At 46.2% G+C, this 24,001-nt stretch overlaps 1 protein-coding gene across 5 annotated transcripts in view; it reads left to right on the top strand.

The window, feature by feature from the left end:
- KANSL1 (KAT8 regulatory NSL complex subunit 1) overlaps positions 1-21,836 on the top strand; it is a 181,174-nt gene extending 159,338 nt beyond the window's left edge. For 4 of the 5 annotated variants that reach the window (XM_047832333.1, XM_047832336.1, XM_047832332.1 and 1 more), the window contains 9 exons: positions 6,088-6,259; positions 12,282-12,464; positions 12,985-13,173; positions 13,506-13,654; positions 17,132-17,253; positions 17,845-17,902; positions 18,154-18,266; positions 19,144-19,396; positions 19,992-21,836. In XM_047832333.1, the coding sequence (XP_047688289.1) occupies positions 6,088-6,259; positions 12,282-12,464; positions 12,985-13,173; positions 13,506-13,654; positions 17,132-17,253; positions 17,845-17,902; positions 18,154-18,266; positions 19,144-19,396; positions 19,992-20,219 (1,467 nt within the window). In that variant the 3' untranslated portion in view covers positions 20,220-21,836. The remainder of the gene's footprint in view (positions 1-6,087; positions 6,260-12,281; positions 12,465-12,984; positions 13,174-13,505; positions 13,655-17,131; positions 17,254-17,844; positions 17,903-18,153; positions 18,267-19,143; positions 19,397-19,991) is intronic. The other variant, XM_047832337.1, reaches the window with a different exon arrangement.
- Positions 21,837-24,001: the final 2,165 nt, after the last annotated feature.

The raw sequence follows: 24,001 nt of genomic DNA, 5'->3' as shown, positions 1-24,001 counted from the left end.
CAGAGCCTGGAGCCTATTTCCGATTCTGTGTCTCCCTCTCTCTCTGCCCCTCCCCCGTTCATGCTCTGTCTCTCTCTGTCCCAAAAATAAACAAAACGTTGAAAAAAAAAAAAAGAAAAAAAAATTTAAAATTACTTTCAAATTATTCCATTTCCAGGGGCATCTGGCTGGCTCAGTCAGTAGAGCATTCAGCTCTTGATCTCAGGGTTGTGAGTTGGAACTCCATGTTGGATGCAGAAATTACTTTTAAGAAATTAATCCATTTTTAGCTTCTTGAGGACAGATTCTCCCCATTTTTGCATCTGCTGACTGCATCACATCAGTCTGTTTTGTATGATTTGTAATCTTTCACAGTGAGCTCATCTGGGGCAAGGGTTAAGGAAGGCATGTTTTCTGTAGGAGTCTTGTGTGATCCCTGGACTGTGGAAGTGTCCTTAACGCACAGTTTTCCATTGGTCATCTTTTCCTTTTTTTTTTTTTTTTTTCTTTTTTTAATTCGTTTGGAAATAATCTGCTTTGCTACACAGTAAGCTGTCATATATTCTTTGGTCTAGTTCTCTTGTTTAACTTTTCTATATCTTAATTACTGTAACTTTAAAATACTTTTAATATGTGGTAGGGCAAATTACTCCCCTCTATCTTTGCTTATCAGAAATTCTATGGGGACTTTTCCCTTTAAGCATATATTCTTTCAGTTTTTAAGGTTATTTAACTCTTGTTTGCCTTTCTCCTTCCCCACCAAAACCTTACTGAGTTTAAAATTATAGGTTAATTTATAGATTATTAATAGCTGTAAAAATTAAGCTTTGTGTTTACGGGGCGCCTCAGTGGTTCAGTCGATTGAGCATCCGACTTCAGCTCAGGTCATGATCTCGCAGTTCGTGCGTTCAGGCCCCACATCGGGCTCACAGATGTCAGCCTGTCAGCGTGGAGCCTCCTTCAGATCCGCTATCCCCCTCTGTCTGCCCCTCCCCCGCTTGTGATCTCTCAAAATAAATAAATAATAATTTAAAATTTTGTGTTTACAGGTTTTAAGCTTAGCTAGAGTATTTTTTATTGTTACAATCAAGAATAGAATCTTTTTTTTTTTCACTTACATGTTTCTAAATAACAGCCATTTTTAAGAAGACCTGAGGTGAGAGGAATGACAGTGGAACTAATAGAAGAGCCAAGTGCAAAGGCCTGTGATTTAGAATTTTGCCTGCCATATTGAGAAAATAGCAAAGCAGTCAGAGGAACTGAGCAAGGAGAGAAGTGGGAATATAAAAGGAAATGCGGTCAGAGAGGCAATAGAGGTGACAGATGGTATAAAGGTTTTGTGTGCACCATTGCAAGAACTTTGGCTCTTATTCCCCATGAAATGACGAGCCTTTGGAGCATTTTGAGCTGAGGACTGGTAAGCCAAGGTTACACCTACTACTGTATTTTGATTAGTTGGAAGGAGGGGCAAGCAGGAAGACCAGTTAGAAGTTATTTAAGAAATTCGTATAACAGGGGTGCCTGGGTGGCTCATTCGGTTAAGCACCAGACTTTGACTCGGGTCATGATCTCACGGTTCATGAGTTTGAGCCCCACGTCAGGCTCTGTGCTGACAACTCAGAGCCTGTAGCCTGCTTTCGGATTCTATATCTCCACCCCTTTCTGCTCTCCCTCGGCCCCCCACCCCACTCTCAAAAATAAACAAACATTTTTAAAAAGTTTACAATTCATATGAGAACAGATGCTGACTTAGATCAGGGTGACTGCAATTGAGATGGTATATAAAGCAGTTGGATTCTGGATACATTTAGAAGATGGAGACCATAGGATTACATCATGATTAGATAATGGGGTTTCGTAAAAGAAGGGAGTTTAGGATGAGTCCAAAGATTTAGGACTGAGCAGCAAAAAATTGGGAAGAGTAGGAGCTCAGTTTTGAACTGAGGTGCCTATATAATAGCTGTGAAGGTATTGAGTGAGCAGTTAAATACACAAATAAAATTGTGTTAATTGGTTTACTAATATTGAATAATCTTGATATTCAGAAATCTCCACCTGGTCATTTATATTTGTTGTTTTCTTTAATTTCTCTCTTTTTTTTTTTAAGTATTAAAATACTCTTTTTTTAATGTTTATTTTATTTTTGAGAGAGAGACAGAGACACAGAGAATCTGAAGCAGGCTCTGTACTGAGAGCAGAGAAGCCAGTGTGGGGCTTGAACTCATGAACCATGAGAATGACCTGAGCAGAAGTCAGACGCTTAGCTGACTGAGCCACTCAGACACCCCTTAAAATTTGTTTTCTTATTGTAAAATATACATTGTGATTAAAAAAAGAAAAACATAAATAGGTTCATGCATATAATTTAGCATCTTATTTCTTTATGAATGTGGGTCTTTGTGTAGTTAATAAGCATATCTGTAGGATAAATTCTAGCTGTGCATTTATGCAAAGCATGTGTGAATGAAGTAATTTTTTTTTTATTTTTTTAAATTTACATCCAAATTAGCATATAGTGCAACAATCATTTCAGGAGTAGATTCCTTAGTACCCCTTAACCCATTTAGCCCATTCCCTCTCCCACCCCCTCTCCAGTAACCTTCTGTTTGTTCTCCATATTTATGAGTCTCTTCTGTTTTGTCCCCCTCCCTGTTTTTATATTATATTTGTTTCCCTTCCCTTATGTTCATCTGTTTTGTCTTTTAAAGTCCTCATATGAGTGAAGTCATATGATTTTTGTCTTTCTAATTTCACTTAGCATAATACCCTCCAGTTCCATCCACGTAGTTGCAAATGGCAAGATTTTATTCTTTTCGATTGCCGAGTAATACTCCATTGTATATATATACCACATCTTTATCCATTCATCCATCGATGGACATTTGGGCTCTTTCCATACTTTGGCTATTGTTGATAGTGCTGCTATAAACATGGGGGTGCATGTGCCGCTTCAAAACAGCAAACCTATATCCCTTGGATAAATACCTACTAGTGCAATTGCTGGGTCCTAGGGTAGTTCTATTTTTAGTTTTTTGAGGAACCTCCATACTGTTTTCAGAGTCCAGAGTACTCACCCTTACACAATGGTCCATACTGTTTTCCAGAGTGGCTGCACCAGCTTGCATTCCCATGAATGAAGTAATTTTAAAGTTGTCCAAACCGTCCTTCAAAAGAGTTCAAAATTTATCTTTTTTTTTTTTTTTTTTAATTTTTTTTTTCAACGTTTTTTATTTATTTTTGGGACAGAGAGAGACAGAGCATGAACAGGGGAGGGGCAGAGAGAGAGGGAGACACAGAATCGGAAACAGGCTCCAGGCTCTGAGCCATCAGCCCAGAGCCTGACGCGGGGCTCGAACTCACGGACGGCGAGATCGTGACCTGGCTGATGTCGGACGCTTAGCCGACTGCGCCACCCAGGCGCCCCAAAATTTATCTTTCAATAAATTGTATTAAAGATATTTTTTATACTTCTAGCTTGTGTTTATTAATATTTTACTTCGCAGATTTTCGTTCAAAAGTGAGATTGATGTTTAAATTACATATGTGCACAAAACTTTAGTCAAATTTTTGTTAGAATTTTATTTTTCTCAAAGGACAATAGAATTCTGATTTCTTTATGTCAGTATCAGCCATTTTAATTGAATAGAAGATTGTCTCTTCTTTAATGTTCTTAAAGACTTCACCAAGGAAATACACTTGTCTGAGCCTCTACCTTTTTATAGGCGTGAGTATGGTATTCCCTTGTTAGATGGAATACAAAAATATGTAACATTTAAACATTATAGAAATGCATAAGTGTGCACACATATTACATATACACACATGGTTTCCAGATTTTCACTTAACTAGTGCTTTTTTGAGTTCTTATACATATGCATTTATTCCTTTTTCTCTTCATTAATCCAGTCTTATAGTTAATCCGTCTGTTCTTGTCCACCCCACCCTTCAGGTGGATTTAGGAAGGAAGAAAAAAGGAAAGCTCCCAAAGAACAGCTCTTAAATTTGCTGTTTCTAGCATGTATTTCCTCTTTTGGCAATTTCAGCTTTGATTTAATCTTTTAGTGTTACTTTGTTATCCTTGCTATATTCTTTTTACTCTACACCTCATCTATTAGCTGTTGGTTGACTCAAGGGTGAACTGTAGCCATAAAATGTTCATTTTTCATATAGAGAGCTAATTGGTGTTGTGTGTTAGTTTATGAGGGAAAAAACATACCTCCATTTTAAGATTTGTTATTTTGATTTTGGTATCTTTTTCTCATCTCTTTTTAATGTTTTAAGTTTTGGTACAATTTTTAGATCCTAACTAATTACGTAAATCCTCCCATTCATCCACAGTGTGGTGTGTGGTTTTTGTCTCTGCCAACATATACTCTCTCTCTTTACCTCTTTATCTCTTCCAAAAGCCAACCCTGATTAAACAGAGTGCAAGGGATATTTTTTCCCAAAACAGTACCAGTTAATGTTGTCTACACAGTAGTATCATGCTTGGTTGGTATGATTCCCTTTCAGTGGCATCTACAACTGCAGCTTATTAGAATTCTTTTACTTTAGTGCAAGTTACCCAGTCTGACCTTCACAGCCCCTTTTGTTGTTGTTTTTAAAAAAGTTTTTTTAATGCTTATTTCTGAGACAGAGACAGACACGAGTGGGGGAGGAGCAGAAAGAAAGAGAGAGAGACACAGAATTTGAAGCAGGCTCCAGACTCTGAGCTGCTAGCACACAGCCTGATGCGGGACACAGACTCCTCAACCGTGAGATAATGACCTGAGCTGAAGTCGGATGCTCAACCGACTGAGCCACCCAAGTGCCCCCACAGCCCCTTCTTTGCATGCCACCCATCTACATGGTTGCAAGAAGGGGAGGCGGTTGGGGAATGTTGATGAAGACCGCATTGTTCTCATATTTATCTTTCTCCTATACATGTCTGTAAAGGCAGATAGCTTTCAAGAGATGTCTATGTAGTGACGCCTGAGTGACTGCGTAGGTTGAGCATCGACTTCGGCTCAGGTCATGATCTCATGGTTCACGGGTTCAAGCCCCGTGTTGGGCTTTGCGCTGACAGCGAGGAGCCTGCTTCAGAGTCTCTGTCTCCCGCTCTCTCTGTGCCCCTCCCCTGCTTGTTCTCGTTCTCAAAAATAAACATTAAAAAAAAAAAAAAAAAAAAAAAAAAAAAAAAAGATGTTTGTCCTGAACCTAAATGCAGCTCTTAAGTTGTTACAGCCTTTTTGCTAACAGAATTTTGATGCTACCCTTGCTCAGAGCATCTCTTCTCATGGTGCTGTTCCACAGGCAAGTCCTTTTCTTCTAGGACTCTATGCTGCCCAGATGACTTTTCATAGATCACGATTTGGCATATGCTGGAGTTGTTCACCCTGACACGAGAGCCTAGGGATCCTGCATTCAGCATGACCTAAATTTTTCTCAGAGCGTAAAATTGTTTAACCCCCGCCTTTTTAAAACAGAATTAAGTCTTTTGAAGATTTAGATTTCATTTCGCTGTGGACTTAGCAGGAGAGGTTATTTCTTATCCTACCCACGTGTGTACAAAGGCAGTTTAATGGAAATAATTTTTGTCCCCGTGGATTTAATAATCTGACACAAAGACTCCGGGTGTCAACACTCACCATACCAAATTTATTTTCATTATTTAGGCACGAACTTTAAAACAGTAGGTCTTAGGTTGGGTTAAATAAAGTAGCTAATGAGTTCTGTGTAGTCCTGGAAAACTTGTCATTTGGTTTGAGACTACCTAAAGTCTTCAGAAGGAGTTGTGAAAAGCACAGGAGACTGTGTGATTGGTTATTCAGGCCCTTAGGTGGATGAAATTGCTGAAGAAAGCAAGTCATGTCCAGTAGCTTTAAGCTCACAAGTTTGGCACCTAGATGAGCACTTAGGACTGCAAATAATTGGATTTCATCATTGAAGAAGAAACAAGTTCATTACTTTGAAGGTCAGGGTGCAAAAAAGGGAATCTTCCAACAAACGAATCAAACTTCTGTTAGTAGTGTCATACAGGTATCTAGAAAGCGTCTTTTGAATCTTTGGGATGAGTGAGAGCTGGGGTTGTATCAGACAACGAATTGTGTTTTGTTTGGCTTTTCGCAGGTTCACCGGAACAGCACAATGCGCTCTGGCTGTGATGTGAACCCCTCCTGTGCGCTGTGTGGCTCAGGCAGCACCGTCACCGTGCCCCCGGAAATTCACTACGAAGCCCCTCTGTTGGAACGCCTTTCCCAATTGGACTCTTGTGTTCACCCAGTTCTAGCATTTCCAGATGGTAAGAAAGGCCACAGAATACAAAGGTTTTTTTGAGACTTACAGGATTCAAGTGAAAGAAAGTCAGCTAATATCCTGGTACAACCCACGTGCCATCCAGAAAATCCATTTCACTCACCAGAGTCCCTTAGAATTTTTGCAAATAGGGTGCAGCAGATGTGCCAGACCAGAATGTGCTACTAAAAGATTGCACCTTGCCAGGAGAGAGATTTCCCCCCAGCCTTTCAAGTGGCTGTGGGTGGGCCTAAGGACAGTTGCTTCCAGCCACAAGCAACCTGGTCCATCGTCTGTGTGTGCCATGGTGTAAGTAGGAAGGGCAGCACTCTTTTGAGAGAATGTCTTTCTACTGGGGCTGTATGTATCACTGTGCTTACATGACTGGCTTTCCAGGGTGTGTGTACATAAAGAGAAGGAACCGTATTTTATCCCTACTCTGTCCTTCATAACACCCAGAGGTAGTCTGTACAAGTTTTTGAAAGGAGGGTAATTGAAATAGGAGTCTGAGGAATAAGAATTAGTGTGGGATTTTAAGATTTACTTGGTGGTATGAAAAAAAAAAGAAGCATTTAGCATGAATGGTTTATAAACATTTACTTAAAGGGACAGATGCTAAATAATTTAGACTTTGCAGGACACACTTCCTCTGTATAGCCTGGGTTGCAACTATATGACTGCCACTATAGCACAAAAGCAGCATTGACAATATGTAAACAAATGGGCATGACTGTGTTTCAATAAAACTTTATTTATAAAAAATAAGCATGACTGATAGCTATCCTAGAGAATGCCCTCTTCTATTTAATAGTTGGTCAAACATTGGTTTACTATAATCCCCTTTTCTTTATGTGTTCTTCAAATGACTGAATTATTTTTTGGCTACCTAAATCCTATAACTACTCCAGGCCATGTTATCAGAACTCCCTTGACTGTAAGGGCATGATCTAATATTCCTGTTACGATAGGACTTCTAATAAGAGTAGAAATGTTTAGAAAACTTGAATCATATGGCTTGCAAGCTAGGCAGGGTTTTATTTAGGTCAGGAGTGGTAGAGCAGTAAATAAACTTTAGCACACAGTGAGTAGAAAACACTAACATGTCTTCCTGTGTACTTCAGATTCCAGGGTCATTGGCTTTTACCTTCTCTTGCATTTGGATTATAGCTCGTGTAACTGAAGATTTTATTTGTATAGCATTTTATGGTTTACAAAGCACCTTTCTCATACTAGTTTTATCTGCTTCTCACACTAATCCTGTAAGGTGTTAACTTCAGTTTGAGAGATCAGGAAACAGGCTTAGAAAGGTTGTACTTTTTCAGACTAAATGGCTAATGAGTTTAGATGGTTCTAGAATTCAAACTTGGGTCATCTGTTGCCTGTCCTTTGTTTCACTATGTAACATGCTTCTTCCTAGCTGGGTTATTAAGAGAAATCAGGTTTCTACCCATTTCTAGATTGGAACTGCAGACAGAGCCACCAGGAAGACCTAGGAATGTTTCTTGGGTTACTGTCTCAGGATTCACAGTACTGAATTGTATGGTCTCATATTTGAATAAGGAAGCCTGAAGTCAATAGTTATATTATGGTTCCGATTAGGCCTCTTCCATACTCCCTGCATACCAGCTTATAAACATGGTGATCTTTCTTTGTCAACAGTATTACCATATGCAGTTGTGAATTTCCTTCCCATCCCCCAATCACATGTACTCAATTGTGTGATGTCTCCTGTTTAGTCAACATCTCTACTTGGAGGAACCCGTTCCCTTTCGACACTTTCTTTTCCTTCTGACTGGTTCATATCTATAGATCTGAGTGCTGCCCTTACACTTCCTACTCCATCCCATTTCAAGCAACTGGAGGTAGCATTGAGGGAGAAAGACCTTTCTCTGGTCTTTAGCATCTTCGCTTTCCTGCCTGCCTTTAAATGCTTTTTCGATCTCTTTTTCTCCCTGTCTCACACAACTCCTAACCATGACATTGGAGTTTAGACAAGAGAGATAGTCATGAAATCTCCTTAGGAGCCTGTAAAGAGGATGTGTGAACATATTTGCCTATGGATGAATTAGACTTTCTGTGGGTTGACCTGGGGAACTCTGTTAGCATTTCTAATATTGTTCCTGTTGGGATATTTTTGCTTTGATCCAAACAAATAGCATGGTAAGGTTTTCAGGGCCACAAATATGCCCAACTCTAAAGGGCACCATTATTCTATGTGAAGCACCTCCAAGATTCCCCATATATCATTGTGTAGAATAATAAGTAACTGTGAAGACTTAGCAGCCGGCCTAATACTGTGAGGGTCAAACATACATGCACCAGACCTGACCTCTGGGCCACCCTTTTACAGCCTGTTGTCTAGAAGCTACTTAGAGATGGCAGGCTTTTCAAGCAGTCTTACTAATGTTTCCGCACCAGTTTCTTTGTAGTTAGGTTGGGAACCACCTGCACCTCTTCATTTTAGACTTGTGTCCCTTGTTGACCACACCTCCAACGTTCCCATTAAGTGTGGTTAGGGATGATAGAATTCTTGTCACCCCACTTAATCAAGCCAGTTAATCCTTAGCTTGAAATGTAGAGGATGTACAAACCCTTGGAGGAAAGAATGTTAACTTGAGTTTGGGCTTCATAAGAGCACCACCTGCTGGCCAGATGATCTATGCTGTTGTGAGAGAGCTTACTAAGACTCTATGTACAAGGCTACCGCAGTTTTACCAGCAGGAGGAGGAAGGGAGTATTACAAAACAACCCTAGAAAATGTGCTTGAGAAAATGGTGGATAGTAATGAGCAAAACAGTTAAGTGAATCCTGGAATGTCAGACCCTGGTGAGCGTAAAGTCAAAGTCTTTTTATTTTGTCTGAGGAAATAGTAGCTTAAAATGGTATTCGTTTCCTTCTATTTCTTATTTCCTGTCTTAACACTTCTGTTTTCCTGTTGTTGTTGACCTAATCAAGCATCTACACCCTCTTCTCTTCATCACAGAAGAATTACCTGTACAGGTACAAAATGTGTGAAGTCCTCTGGCCAAATGAGTCCCTGTTGTATTCTCTTCTGTTTCATACCCTTTCCTTGCTCACTTTCAGGTCCTGCATATCTAATCCATTTCAGGGCTTCAGCTTTACGTGGATCCCAGGTGTTGTTACGTAACCACTTAGAGCATGAACTAAGACCATCAATCCCTAAGAGATCATTTTTGTTCGTTGACTGGGGGATTTAACTGACTTCCTGTTCACTCTTATATGAAAGCAGTTAACACACAGTAAACTTCTAGCAAAGTATAGCAGCCTGAGTCCTTCCAGCAGTTTGTTGTTATCCCTAACTGCCTATGCAGTGGGGTTGGTTATAGGGGAAGTTGCTCTGGATTCTGCTTAATACTTCAGCTCTGGGGCTCAGATTGGTATTCTCCCATTGCAGCAGCTTCTACTTCAGAGCATTTAAGTGAGGGAAGGGGATTAGGTGTGAACTGAAGTGTCTGACATAACATGTTAAGAGCTGAGAGACTCTGGGGACGCCTGGGTGGCTCAGTTGGTTAAGTATCTGACTTTGGCTCGGGTCATGATCTCACGGTTCCCGAGATCGAGCCCTGCAGTGGGCTCTGTGCTGACAGCCTGGAGCCTGCGTCAGATTCTGTGTCTCCCTCTCTCTTTGCCCCTCCCTGGCTCACGTACTCGCTCGCTCGCTTGCTCGCTCGCTCTGTCACGTTCTCTCAAAAATGAATAAAAAAAAAAAAAAAACACGTCATTCTGGTCTAGCAGTAACAAATTCCTCTCCTGTGCTTACTCAAATGGATTCATAGCAGTTTTCTGGGTTTAACTAAGTCGTTTTTTGAGATGGATCTGAGGTCTTGGGATACAGTAGGAAAGAGTATTCTGATTGTTTAGCTTTTGTCTGCAGCAGAGGAGGGGAGAGCTAGAGCATGTGTGCTGGCATGTCACCTGCCCGGCTCTAGGCCTGCTGCCTCTTCTCACAGATGAAGCTAAACGCAGCCAAGTGGTAGGTTCTTGTTTTTGCCTTCTAACTCGGTGTTGGAATTAGGACCTGACTCCAGGCCTGCTTATTTCCAGTCTGTTGCTGTTTGCATTATAAATCAGGTTGCTTGTTTCCCTACCTCCTTTTATCCTGGCTTAATTTTCAGGTTTGGGAGAGCAATGACTGGGGAAAGGAAAAGGAAAAAATGAAATCACAAGGCTTTTGTTGTCCCATCATATAGCCTTTGCCAATGCTTCTGTTGACATAGGGGTGTCCTGGGATACAGAGGAAGTGTTTTCCCCTTTCTGGGGCCTTTATGCATTCCAGTTCAGCTCAGCTTTCAGAATGCCTCTAGACAATGCTTTATTTCCTACACACCCTTTTCCCTAACCATTCTGAATTAGAGCAAAAAATATTTGCCACTATTACCTTAACTCAGTTCTTGATCATTTATTAATAGGAAATTCTTTTGTTTAAGCATTTGACCTTTTTGGGGAAGGCAGGGGGAATCAAACCATTTTATTGAGGGGCTTGAGGGAGGAGTGGAAGGGCTGGGAACACCATGAGAGCCAGTGTCCTTGGCCTGGTTGGGATCTCCCCAACTTTGAAATTGCTGAAAGCTGATCTGTGTCTTTTAACGGTTGGAGTAGGTGAATTTTTAAGTGTGGGAAAGAATGATTATGCAAAAAAGTTTCAGAAGACAGCACTGTCCTCACAGACTGTATCTCATTACTTGGACGTATAGCAAATATTTATTATCTTTAAAAACTTCAGTAGTTTTCCTAATCTGTTTGGCTGCTATTAACACATTCCACCTCAGAATTAAATCTCTCCATTCCCTGGGCCAAAGAATAGTCTCATGGTGTAGGGGCTAAGAGTGTGGGCTTTAAGGGTTATACAAACCTAAGTTTGAATGTTGGTTAACTAATACTAAAGTGTGTAACCTTGAACAGTTAATTCACCTTTCTGAACCTGTTTTGTCTTTTAAAAAGGAGCTTAACGGTGCTTACATCAAAATGAAATACATATTTTAAATTAACTCTTAGGTATAAGACCTCTAAAATGAAAACTGCCAAACCCTGCTGAGAGAGAGTTAAAGAAAACTAAATAGATAGATACACCACATTGATGGCTTGAAAGGCTTGGAATTGATGGCGGGCAGAAGGCATTTCTCCCCAAATTGACCTATAGAGTCAGTGTAATACCACAATGAGGTTTTTGTTTTTGGGGTTTTTTTGCAAAGCTTAAAAGAAAAAGCGACTGCCTACTATTCAGGAAGAATAAGATTCCATCTTGTCTGCAACACTGGGTGTTAGAATATAGTGAAGTAATAGCTTTAAAGGTCTGAGAGAAAAATGGTTTTAGTTCTGGAAATATTTTTTCTGAAGAAATTACTCAAAGCCCCTTTGTTAGGAAAATAAATGAAACTAAGAAAACGGAAAGGTATGAGAAATGGTGAATCAGAAAATGGTAAAAAAATCACAGTTAAGCTTAAGAGATTTATGATACTGAATATTAACTAATCAGGTAAAAAAAATAGATCATCCCTAGGTGAAGGGTGAGGAGCTAGGGAGGAAGGAGGGTATAGTACTCAGTAGACAATAAATATTTCTTGAATGAATATGTCCTGAATAACTGTGTTGGTAGGATCAGGCTTTAATGTTTTAGTCTCCAGGAGGATAGAAACGGGATGCTTATCAGTCTTTCACACCAGTAGTTTAACAAACTTAGCAGAGTACGTGAACAAGGAAAACTCCATCCATGTAACAGAAGGTGTTTTAGATGGGGTGTTCGTTTAACATGAAAATAAAAGGCAAAAGTGACTTGCTTGTGAGGAAAAGAAACAACCTTCAGTAAAGGTCCGATCAACAGACCTTCCATATGACAGTGCTTTTGCCCCACTGGGTCATCGTGCCACTCGGCACATAAAAGAAGGGTGTGCTGTAGATCCCCGCCCACTGGAGAGCCAGGGGTACTGGTGAACACACCTCTCTTCTTGAGAGAGGAGCCCAGAGGCCAGGTGTCTGGATTAACCCGCAGTGTTTCGTGTTCCTTACAGATGTTCCCACAAGCCTGCACTTCCAGAGCATGCTGAAATCTCAGTGGCAGAACAAGCCTTTTGACAAAATCAAACCTCCCAAAAAGTTTTCACTTAAGCACAGAGCACCCATGCCAGGCAGCCTGCCAGATCCAACTCGTAAAGACAGGCACAAGTTGGTCAACTCCTTCCTGACAACAGCCAGTAAGTTTCAGGGGACCAGAGAGTCTTCCTCCAGTTACTTCTCTATTCCTTTTATATTCTTTTATAAAGAATTACTTTATAATTCTTTATAAACGTTACTGTTTTGCTATGGCAGTGTGTCGGGGTTGGGAGAGGCAATTGACCGATACAAATTCAGCTCACAGTCTACTTCTGCCTGTCTCGGATGTTCTCAGATGGACTCTGAAAGCTATTCCAGACACCATGCATCTCGGGACAGGACCCAGAGTGCTCGAGGAACAGCTAGCAGTGGCATGGCATTGGGTCCATGTGTGGGCAGGCTGTCTTCTGTAGCTGGTGTCAGATTTCTCTGGTTGAGGGCCCTGTGGGCTGCCTGGCCTATCCTGGCCATTGTGCTGTTTGCTAGAAGCTTCGGTCCCAGAGGACTCTCCTGCTGCCCTGAGTGTCCATCATTGGCCTAGAGAGAACTCAAGAGCTTGGAACTCGAATAAGAAAAGATTGAGAGAAGATTTCACAGCTCTTTTTCTGTTCCCCTCTTCAGAGCTGTCCCATCACCAAACCCGGCCTGACAGGACCCACAGGCAGCACTTAGACGATGTGGGGGCCGTGCCTATGGTGGAGCGAGTGACAGCGCCCAAAGCAGAGCGCTTGCTCAACCCACCGCCACCTGTGCACGACCCAAACCACAGCAAAATGAGATTGCGAGACCATTCATCTGAGAGAAGTGAAGGTAGGGCCAGGCCCGGCACCTCTACCTGCATTTGCATCTGCTCAGGGCTTTCTGGGGCAGCCTGGGCATCTCTCAATTGCCCCCAGCTTTGTCCTTCACTTTCTAGGAAGGCAGAGTAGAGGGACCCTACTGCTTCTAAGTGCAGGTCACTTCTTACTGCTACAGCAACCTCTGCCCGGTCCCCTACCTCCCGTCAACCAGTTTGCTTCACCTTTTTATCCTCTAGGCTTAGAATGCATTTTTGCTTTTATGAATTGCTGGCATTTGTAACTTGTGCTAGAAGTAGAGCCGTTTGAGGTAGCCACGTATTCCTTTTTTGTTGACTTCTGCAGTGTTGAAGCATCACACGGACATGAGCAGTTCCAACTACTTGGCGGCCACCCAACATCCACCGCACAGTCCCCTGGTGCGACAGCTCTCCACCTCATCGGACACCTCGGCACCCACCAGCTCTAGCCCACAGGTTACGGCCAGCACGTCTGTAAGTACCTTGGGCTCGGCTGCACAGTCCCTCCGCAGCCACGGTTCACCAAGTGGCTGGCTCTGGAGGACGAGGTAGAAGGTGGGATTTGGGGGGAACTCGGCTCGCCGTTGATGTGCCATTTTTTGTCAAAGTAGTGGTATTTGACCTGTTTTCCTTGAGTTGTTTCTCATAGTAGGAAGCTTGATGCTGAGACAGACTCTGAAGGCGGTCTGGGCCTGTTCCAGGTCTGTGGGGCTGGGTTTCAGATGGGACTCCGCCGGGCCGCGGCTCTAATCCTGTGGGTCCGAGAAGTTCCCACGAGAGGAGGAATGGAGGACAGACACTTAGGAGTGTTGGAGGCACTTCATTTCCTTGTTTTCTTTATGCTGGGGGCGGGGGGAGCTGGAGCGCTGAGAACCAGCCCTGACGTTAGGGTTCCTGGAAGGGAGGGAGAAGGCAGAGCCTCGCTTCTCAGGCCCCAGAGCAGAACTACAGGTGCAGTGGGCCCTGCCTGCAGTACTTCCTATGGTGCGCGCAGGGCGGCGGGCAGCTCTTCTGGCGCCACGCTCCGTCCTGAGTGCTGCTCGCACGGCCGTTGCAGACACAGTCCCGCTGATTGCTTTCTGATACTTGACTTCCTCGGTGTGGGCCTCCTGGAACACATGCACCTGTAGTTGCCCTGTGCCTGCTGAAGGGCCCTTTAGGTGGTAGTTACAATAGCAATGGTGATAGTAATAATAAAATGCTGCAACTACGACGTTTATTGTGTCAGTTCTGCCTGCTTTACCTGTGTTACCTCATTCAGTTCTGATCGTGCCCTTTGAGGTGTAAGTGGTTTTGAGGATTCTCATTTTGTAGGCAGGGAAACTGAGGCTCTCTAAGGTTAATAAGTAAATTGCATAAAGTGAGGCAACTTGTGAGGCTTACAAATGCAGTTCAAACCGAGGCAGTCTGACCGCTCAGCCAGCTCTTAAGTGCAAGCCTGAGGCCAGGCGTCGCAGAGGTCCCCTGTGTGGGTGCTTTGGATCCCCTTTAGAGTGGACATCAAGAAACTCCCAAGCCCACAAAACGGGCTCCTGTTGTTCTGTCTTTGCTCTTAAAAGTCAGACAATCTTCCGAATGACCTCTTCGTTCCTCCCTTCTTCACCTCCTACACCCACAAGTTTTGTCTAAATAGGTATGTGGTATCTTAACCACGAACTCCATTATCCTTCAGAGGGTCTCAGACAACCAGAGGATTTCAAAGACAGAGAGTCTATCTCTGATTCTCAAGTTTGAACTCTTGACCAGTTCTTGGGGGGACTTCAGTGTTCACTCACCCGGCCAGCCCTCCTGTGTCTGGAGGATGTTAACTTAGGCCTGGATCACTTGACAGTTTTTCTTCTTATTGAGTACACATTTTGTATCTGTGCTCACCCTTAAGGCTGTCACTGCCAAATGTTTTCAAAGAATATGGATTTATTTGTAGTAAGACTAGTAGGCCAGATCCTGAAAATGAGGTAGAGAAGCTAGACGACACTGGAAAAAGTTGGGGGCGGGGAGGGCTGGGGTAGGTACGGCGGGCTTTCCAAAAGCCGGTGTATACCTCAGTATCACCTCAGTGGTCAAAAAAGAGGAAATCTCTGAAGATTCTGATTTGATAGAGGAGAGGCCCCAGACCCGCATCCCCCTTTTTGCCTGGTAATGCACTCCTCCCTCTTGCTTCTGAGGAACCACTTTCCATCCCCATCACCCGTTCTGCACCACTGGCTCTAAACGGGAGACAGTAGTTAAGTCAGACCAAGTGCCTGGCGGAGGAGGGCACTCAAGCCTATTGAACCATTTTTGTTTTTTCATAGTAGAAAGGTTGATAACAAGACAGACTCCAAGGGTGCTGTCGTGGGCCCACTCCCATATCTTTCCCTTGAAGCTACTAATAACAGGCCCACAAGATTCAGGGAATATACACACCTGTTTCCACCAGCTTCACATTCATTCTTGACCAAGATTTAGGGAAAACAATCTCTTGAGGCTTCCTTAAGGTACACTTCTTGTAGTGGGAAGTGTAATTTTAAAAGAGATGGGACAGTGGCAGAGGGTTTTGGGCATGAAGTCACTAATCCTTAGCTGCAGAACTCAGCCAGGCAAGATTTACAAGTCTTCGAACATCCTGGTTAACCAGTTATCCTAAATTTGTGAGGCAAATGACAGTTTGTTCTCATTTGATAGAGAAGGATGTTGAGGTGAAAAGACATCGTGGTAACCTGGGATCATAGGTGACCGCAGCCAAAATCCTGGCGCGGAAAACACTGCCTTTCACCACATTCTCCGAATGTCCCGAGATGATGGGATGAATCCATCCTGTATCGCCCTCCAGGAACAGAGTAGTAGACGGGTTACTTGTAGGGAATAGCTTCCTCCTCATCTTGCTGTTCGCTAACCCCTTCCCTCTGAGCTGACCACACTTGGGGCTTGGGTTTGAGTGCAGCCTCTTGGGTGTTTCCAGCTGTATTGTCACCACGGCAATGTGTGTGGCATCCTGCCGTTTGCCTCTGGCCCCTCTCGGCTGCCGGTGTCTGTTTCAGGGTGGGGTGTTTGTTATCTGGGCCCAAGCAGCTGGTGGACTTTTTCCTCCATGGAAGAAACCGGGTTTTCCGGCTCCCTGCTTTACTCCTGCTCTGGCCTCCGGGCTGCTGTGGGTGCCCCCCTCCTCCTCTGATAGTGGATCCTTGTTAGTCTTCTTTCTTCCTGAGAGTTTGATCTTCTCAGCCTCCTGGAGAAGCAAATCTCCATTCTCCAAGAAACTGTGGAGCCAGGTCCTCTTCCTGCATTTTCCTCCATTCAGCTCCACTGGTAGAGCTAGAAAGCTCTCCACCCTTCCCCAAGAATAACAGCCAGAAAGAGGGGGAAACCACATAGGCTGAGCAGATGGTGGGTACAGACTTAGCTGAAGAGTTCAGATCTACAAGGAGGAAGGTCTGTCGTGATATCCAAGGTTAGAGGATCTGTTGAGCTGGACCTGTCCTCTGAGGTCTTTTCCCGATAAGGGAACTCGCATTTCTAACCTGAAGAGTCCCCACTAGGCCCAGTTAAGCATTAGGAGCCACTATGGGTCTGAGTGACAGATAAACGGGGGAAACAGAAAGGATGACTTTAAAGGAAGGGGATAAAGGTGTATACAGAGGAGTCAGAACCTCAGCACTAGGTTCAAGGCCCCAGGATGCCCACCCTGTAAAATTCAGCTGAAGTCTTTTTCCACGTGAGCCCATAAAGGAAGAGGGTGACCAGTGAGACTTGTGAGCTGGAGGTGCTCCTCAGGGCCACCTCGCGTTTCTCCTGAGGACCTTGTAGTGGCAGACCACCTCCTTGATGTAGACGGTGGCTGCTGCAGGGCCGGCCCCCACCCAAGGACCAGGTGCCTGGGGGCTGGTGATCCAGTAATGTTTGAAGTCTTAGGTGTATGATTTGCTGTTTGCAAAATTGCGCCTCCCTTTTAAACTTACCTTTGTCTTACAGCAGCCAGTGAGGAGGAGAAGGGGAGAGAGCTCATTCGACATTAACAACATTGTCATCCCGATGTCTGTTGCTGCAACAACTCGTGTAGAGAAACTACAATACAAGGAAATCCTTACCCCCAGGTAGGGGCCCTAGATAATTGGCTCCTCTCCCTGCTCTTCCTGTTCTTGGCCTTTTCCCCTTTTTGTCACAGACCTTGGGGTTCTAGCCTTAGGTTTTGCCTTCTCCTTAAGAGAAAGTCTTAACCTGATAGGAGTGAAATTGTTTCTATATACAGTTCTCTATTATATGAGCACCAGCCAGACCACAGGCCACAAACTGGCTGCAGCTATGTTTGTTTGACAGCACTGAGGAGTTCGTTGTCGGCATCAAAACAGGATTTCACGTATGAATCTTTGTTTCTAGCCTTTGTTGACAACTCAGAAATTGGGCAGCCCCGTACAGGCACTCTCACAGAGTGGCAGTCAGCTGGGACTGAATAGCGGTGGTCCCCTCTAAACAGTCCCTTTGCTTGAGTTTGTCACAGTCTCCCAGCCTGTGTCCTGTTGGGGCATTGGAGCGTGGAGCCTCTTTCAGAGACCTTGGGGGCTACCAAGGCCGAGCCGTGAGAGGGCAGGGTCGTTCACAGGCGCCCAGCTCTCGTTCTTTGCACAGACACACTAATTCTGCCCCGGTTGCCTAGCCCTCACAATTGTCCCTTCTTGATTTTGCAGCTGGCGCGAGGTCGATCTTCGGTCTCTGAAGGGGAGTCCTGACGAGGAGAATGAGGAGGTAACAGCATGGTCATTCTCTGTTAGGAGATGCGCGCGCGCGCGCGCACACACACACACACACACACACACGCACACGCACACATCCCAAGTGCCTCAAGACCCATGGGTGTCAAGTGCAAGCTCATTGCATTCCTGTCCGGATGGGGAAGAGCCTAGTAAGGGCTGGGGCTTGTTCTAGAATTGATCCACCCATACTTAAACTCGGCTTGCTGGAGGGGAGAGGGGATCAGTGAAGCTTTTCTCTCGCAGGTCGAGGATCTATCTGATGCAGCCTTCGCCGCCCTACATGCCAAGTGTGAGGAGATGGAGAGGGCTCGGTGGTTGTGGACCACGAGTGTGCCACCCCAGCGGCGGGGCAGCAGGTGATGGGGCAGGCTCAGGTGGCCAGGCCTGTGAAGGGAGGGTGGGCAGGGAGTTGGCCGCCGTGTCTGTGGAACTGCCACTGCCCCACAGGCGCTCTGCATACTCCTCCACTGGCAGTGGCCCTGAGCGCAGAAGTTCCTGGTGTTTGGTGGAACTGATGAGGGCACGTGGTCCCGTGGCTAGGTCCTTGCTGAGTGCTGGACGACTGTCCAGTTGTGGCAAACTTTCATGCTCTCCTGGGCTCCGGGCGCCAGCTGTCCGTGGCATTAGGATCGCTTCTCGGCCTTTTGGCTAAGATCAGATGTAGTGTCCGTGGCATGAGGAGGCCATTTGCAGGTCGTGGTGATTTAACCAGAGGAGCTTTGGAGGCCTCACCCAGGGTAACCTTCCTTAGGACAGCGGAACGGGGGGGTGGTGGTCGTGCATGAGAGAACTGACCCATCCTGTCTCCATTTATTGTAACAGTGGCAGAAGCCCTCAGGGTTCTCAAGTAGAAAGATTTAGGGCTCTTGTTTTTGCCTTTTTTCCCTTGACTACAGTTTTCAAAGTCTAGACTGATTTCCCTTTCCTGGGAATTCACTGGGCACTGTGCCAGAGAATAGCCCCTGGCATTGTTCAGCCGTGGCCTTCTCTCGGGATGATGGGCACACAGGGCTCTTACGACTGTCCTGTGTGCCCCCTCCGCCCACCCCGCCCCCTACATGGTGGTGGGAGGAAACGAGAGGACGTGTGGTTTCTGGGAAAGAACCATTGGGTGTCCGTCTCCCTCGGCTCCTCTGGTCGGGATGCCCTTTTCATGCCTCCTCCCCATCCGCCCAAGATAGAGCGTCCTCCCCCATTACCCAGGCACTCAGGTTTGCACTCGTTGGTGTACAGGTCTTACAGGTCATCAGACGGCCGGACGACCCCTCAGCTGGGCAGTGCCAACCCCTCCACCCCCCAGCCCGCCTCTCCTGATGTCAGTAGTAGCCACTCTTTGTCGGAGTTCTCCCACGGTCAGTCCCCAAGGAGCCCCATTAGCCCGGAACTGCACTCGGCGCCCCTCACCCCTGTGGCTCGGGATGCTCTACGACACCTGGCCAGTGAAGACACCCGCTGTTCCACACCGGAGCTGGGGCTGGATGAACAGGTGAGGGACACACGGCCTTTGCGTGGGGGTTGGCAGGGTGGGGGGATAGAGCAGGGGAGGGGGACAGCCCCTGCTGAAGATGGGTCTGCGTCATAGGACTCCCCTCCCCATTTTATTTTACTTTTATTTTTTTTAATTTATTTATTTTTTATTTATTTATTTTTTCAACGTTTATTTATTTTTGGGACAGAGAGAGACAGAGCATGAACAGGGGAGGGGCAGAGAGAGAGGGAGACACAGAATCGGAAACAGGCTCCCGACGCGGGGCTCGAACTCACGGACCGCGAGATCGTGACCTGAGCTGAAGTCGGACGCTTAACCGACTGCGCCACCCAGGCGCCCCTATTTTACTTTTATTTTATTTATTTATTTATTTTTACTCCCCTCCCCATTTTAAAGGGGACAAGGGGCTGCACTTGAAATTGATCTTCTGAAGGTGCCATGGAACTGCCGGCTCTGTAAGGGCTCTTCCTGGACCGCTCCAGGAAGTCTGGAGATGGGTCATGGACTTGAATCCACGCGTCTCGGGCCAGGGCCTTGGGGCGGAACGTAGTCTGGAACCGGCTTCTCACCATGGCGGTTTGTCTCCCCACAGTCCGTCCAGCCGTGGGAACGGCGAACCTTCCCCTTGGCATACAGTCCCCAGACGGAGTGTGAGGACCAACTGGATGCACAGGAACGGGCAGCCCGCTGTACTCGGCGCACCTCAGGCAGCAAGACTGGCCGAGAGGCAGAGGTGGCCCCCACCTCGCCCCCCGTTGTCCCCCTCAAGAGTCGGCATTTGGCGACAACAGTCACAGCTCAGCGTCCAGCTCACAGATGAGCGGGATACGAGAATCTAAACAGACTCACTAACTATTGGCATTAAAGCTTCAGAAATCTCTGCGTTTGATATTCAAACATCATATGCCGGAAATTTTCACAGTTTTTAGTGAATTTAAGGAATTTAGATTCTACTTTGGTATTTTTGTTTTGTTTTGATTTTTGTTTTGTTTGGTTTTGGTTTCCATGTTTTGTTGTCACACACCTGAGCACTTCCTCCAGTTGGCAAACAGAAGTTCAGGATAAGACCCTGCTGGCCTGGTCCTGGCACATCCTCCGCACTGTTGAATCACTGGACTTAGAGATGTTAGGTGACCACCCCCCCCCCCCCCCCCGCGCCCCTTGCCCCGCACCTGTGGACAGGGTGGGACAGCCACGTGGGCAGAGGGAATGGCAAGCTCCCCGCTCAGCGTTGCCGCCTGAGGTCAGGATAGGGGGAGAACAGCACGCTCTGGACTCTCACCCTTTCTCCTCTCCTCTCCTCCCATCGGCGGCCCGGCCCAGCTCTGGCCCTCCTGGCCGGGTCCCCCTTGGCCATCTGTGCTAGGGCACCCCCACGCCCACCAGAGCCTCTTGGCCATAACCACCACCTGTTCCGAACTCTCAGTCGACAGAACGGCTTCCCTTTGTCATCCAGATCTTGGAGACCTAGTCTGGGTTTCCGCTGCGTTTGGTCCTCTCTGTTTTGACTCCTCCACTGCAGTAACGTGACTGCGGCTGCTCAGGTCCCTGCCCCGCCCCTTGCGCTCCCTCTCTGCTCCCCGATGCCACCCGCGCACCCACACACACCAGGCCTTCCACCCGGATGTTTTTACCAACTGTGTCCCCCGTCTGTGAAGGTGGGGTTAGGGCTACTTCCATTCCCACTCCTCTGCAAACTGGGGGGTCAGGGACACGAGCAGTCATCTCCCCTCTAGGATTCTGTCGTCGTGGATTCATTTGGTCCCATTTCCCCCACACGCACTTCCCTGTTGGTGTCCGGCCTTTCCTCTCCCACGCTCCCCTTGCCTGTGGAACGTTGTCTGGTCCTAGCTGTGGTTCCCATCACTCCCTCATCACCCCCCTTGGTCAACCTCGTGCCTGTCTCATGTATGATCACATCACCAAAAGGGGGGGGCAATAAGAACTTCTTTATTTTTATTTTTTTTTTTTTTTTTGTTGCCATTTTGTAATCGTATAAAAATAGTAGACAAACTGCTTAATGGTTGGGGTTTTTTCACAATTTTCAACATTAGTGATTTTTTTTGATTCTGTTTGCAAGTTAAAGGGTTTGTCATTGTTTCTTTAAAAACAATAATGCACCATATCCCTATGCATAAAGTGCTTCTTCTATTTATAAGGTTGAAAATTCTGAATAACCCTTTTAGCATTGTTAAAAAAAAAAAAACAAAAACAAAAATGGAAAAAAAAAACCTTGTATTTTGTAAATATTTTCTTTTCCTGCTTTGAGCTGTGTATTGGCAGCGAAACATGTAGCTGTCTTTGTTCTATAGAAATGCTTTTCTTCAGAGAAGCTGATCTTTGTTAATGTCTTGATTCTGTTCGCAAAGCACAGACTAGTGCTTAAAAAAAAAAAAGGAAGGAAAAATTGAAAAAAATAAAAAAAAAAGTTACAGAACGTTGTGTTGCCAGGCCTTTGTTGACATTGACTGGGTCCACGTCGGGGGTGGCAGCTTAGGACCCTGTCCCACTGGAGCAGTTAGTTCTCTGGGTCCCTGGACTTGCTCTGAACCTTGGGAAGTCTCCGTTCCGTCCTTGGGCACCTGGCAGGGCCACCTGATGGTCACCAGGGAGAGGATGGAGTCGGGGTGGGGGGGCAGTAAGGGGTGCCCAGGGTATAGGGGGCTCTGTGTAGATAAACTTTGTTGGGAGTAAGCAATTGGTCATTGCCTCTTGATGTTCCTTCTCTAGTGAGGCCAGCAGTACGACATCTTAGAACTGTTCTGAATTGCTCTCAGGGAGATCCCACCTCTCACCGCTTTTTCTGGGGTTGGGGTCAGTGAGAATGTACATACTTCGTAGCATCGTTCTTCTGAGGAGCCTACGGGCTGGGTTTTGTATGTACGAGAGAAAGACGCCGGCAGGCCTCATTCCCTTTTTCCACGGTAGTCATCTGGCGATGAGCGCCGAGTCGTGAGGGAGCCTTTCTCTCTGGCCGCCCTGTTCCTGCGTCTGTGGCTGCACTTAAGACCTTCTCTGCTTAAGCTTCTGCCCGCAGTGGCTAGAGTGAGCACAAGGGGGAAAGCGGAGAAAACCGGTATTTTGAAACTTTGTATGAAGATTGAAGGGCTCCTTCTTAGGACCTTGACCTCATTACTAACGAACAGGAATTAATATGGCTACTGTTTGGTATTTGTTTTCTTCGTGGCATTGCTAGGGGCTATCTGCTATCTCCGTGTAGCGGACTCCTTCCCCAATCTAATGAGGACCCGAAGGAGAGAGGAATGCGGCTCCGGAAGCCTGGAAGGAATCTAAGCCTTGGCGGGCCTAGTGTTCTGCTCCAGCCCCGGGCCTCTGGGAGCAAACGAGATCTCCTACACCCGCTGCAGCCGTGGCCCCTCTGAATATGCCGGTGTGGGTCTTAACAGACTCTGGAGTTGGAGTGCAGCCTTGTGAGCCCACCTACAAGGGTACTGGCCTTTCTTTGAGTTGGATCGGGACGGACTCCCAGCACCAGAATCAGAATCGAGTGAAAATGAACGAGTCTTGAGAACTCTTCCTGCACCTGCAGGCCCCAGAGAGAGATTTTAGCAACCTTGACATTTCCTGCTGGGAGCGAAGTTCTCTAAGGTTAGGAAAGGACTTGCACATCGTACATCCTGAATCATTTTCTTGTCCTTTGAATCCATGCACGGAGACCTTACTTAATCAGTAATAACTTTATTTCCAAATTCACTTTTACAGCAACAATCAGTGTAAATCGTTTGTTAAAACACACAATACACCATATGGACGTTCACAGACAGGAAGCTAAGCTAAGATGGTTTCATGTCCCTCCCCCCACCCTCAAAATTACCAAAGAAATCATGGGACTTGCGAGTGCCAGAGATTGTCCTGCCCAACACTGCAAATTCACGGGGCTAAGTCCATTAGGAGGGGGGACTCTGGGCCGGTGCCCAGGGTAACCCTTTTCAGAGCTGAAGAGAAACCAGAAGTCTCGAAGCCACAGGTCTGCAGGTGCGACGAGCTGACCACCTCCACCTCCACCCTCATCCCCACCCGATGGCCTGACTTGGGGACAAAGACAAAAGAGGGGGGAAGGAAGGAGGAAGAGCTCTCAGCAGCCGCTAGCACAGGCTGCACGTCCGCAGCAGCAGGTGGGAAAGGTGGCACGAAGGCTCCGGCGGCTTAGATAGATGGAAAGATGCCGGGGTCTGCGGCAGGCGGGGCTGTGGGCCGGGGGACGCCCCGTGAGGGGGCAGCTCTGTCTCCAGACTCCTCCCCAAGCCTCGCTGCCTGCCCCTGGCGGGGAAGGAGACGGGGCCGGCTGGCGGGACCCCAGGGACCTCTAGCAAACGTGGGTGGTCCGAAGAAAAGGGTTACTCGGTGGTTGCTGCCCTCCAAGACTTCCCTCTGCCCATGGTAACTATCTTACAGGTTCCTCCCCCCTCCCCCCAGAAGCACGACAAGCAATCGCAAGCAGGATACAGTCTCCGCGTTGAAGTCCGTTTAAATAGAACTACGGATAAGTGAGTGGAGAGCTTGAAGGAACCAGGCGCACAGCACAGCCCACCCAGGGGACGCGGACCGGACGTGGGGGGAACGGGGGTGGTCGAGAGTGCC

Source organism: Prionailurus viverrinus, chromosome E1 (assembly GCF_022837055.1).
Source record: "Prionailurus viverrinus isolate Anna chromosome E1, UM_Priviv_1.0, whole genome shotgun sequence".
Taxonomy (NCBI): domain Eukaryota; kingdom Metazoa; phylum Chordata; class Mammalia; order Carnivora; family Felidae; genus Prionailurus; species Prionailurus viverrinus.
Note: the sequence above shows the minus strand (reverse complement) of the source record. Positions and strands in the feature narration are given on the sequence as shown.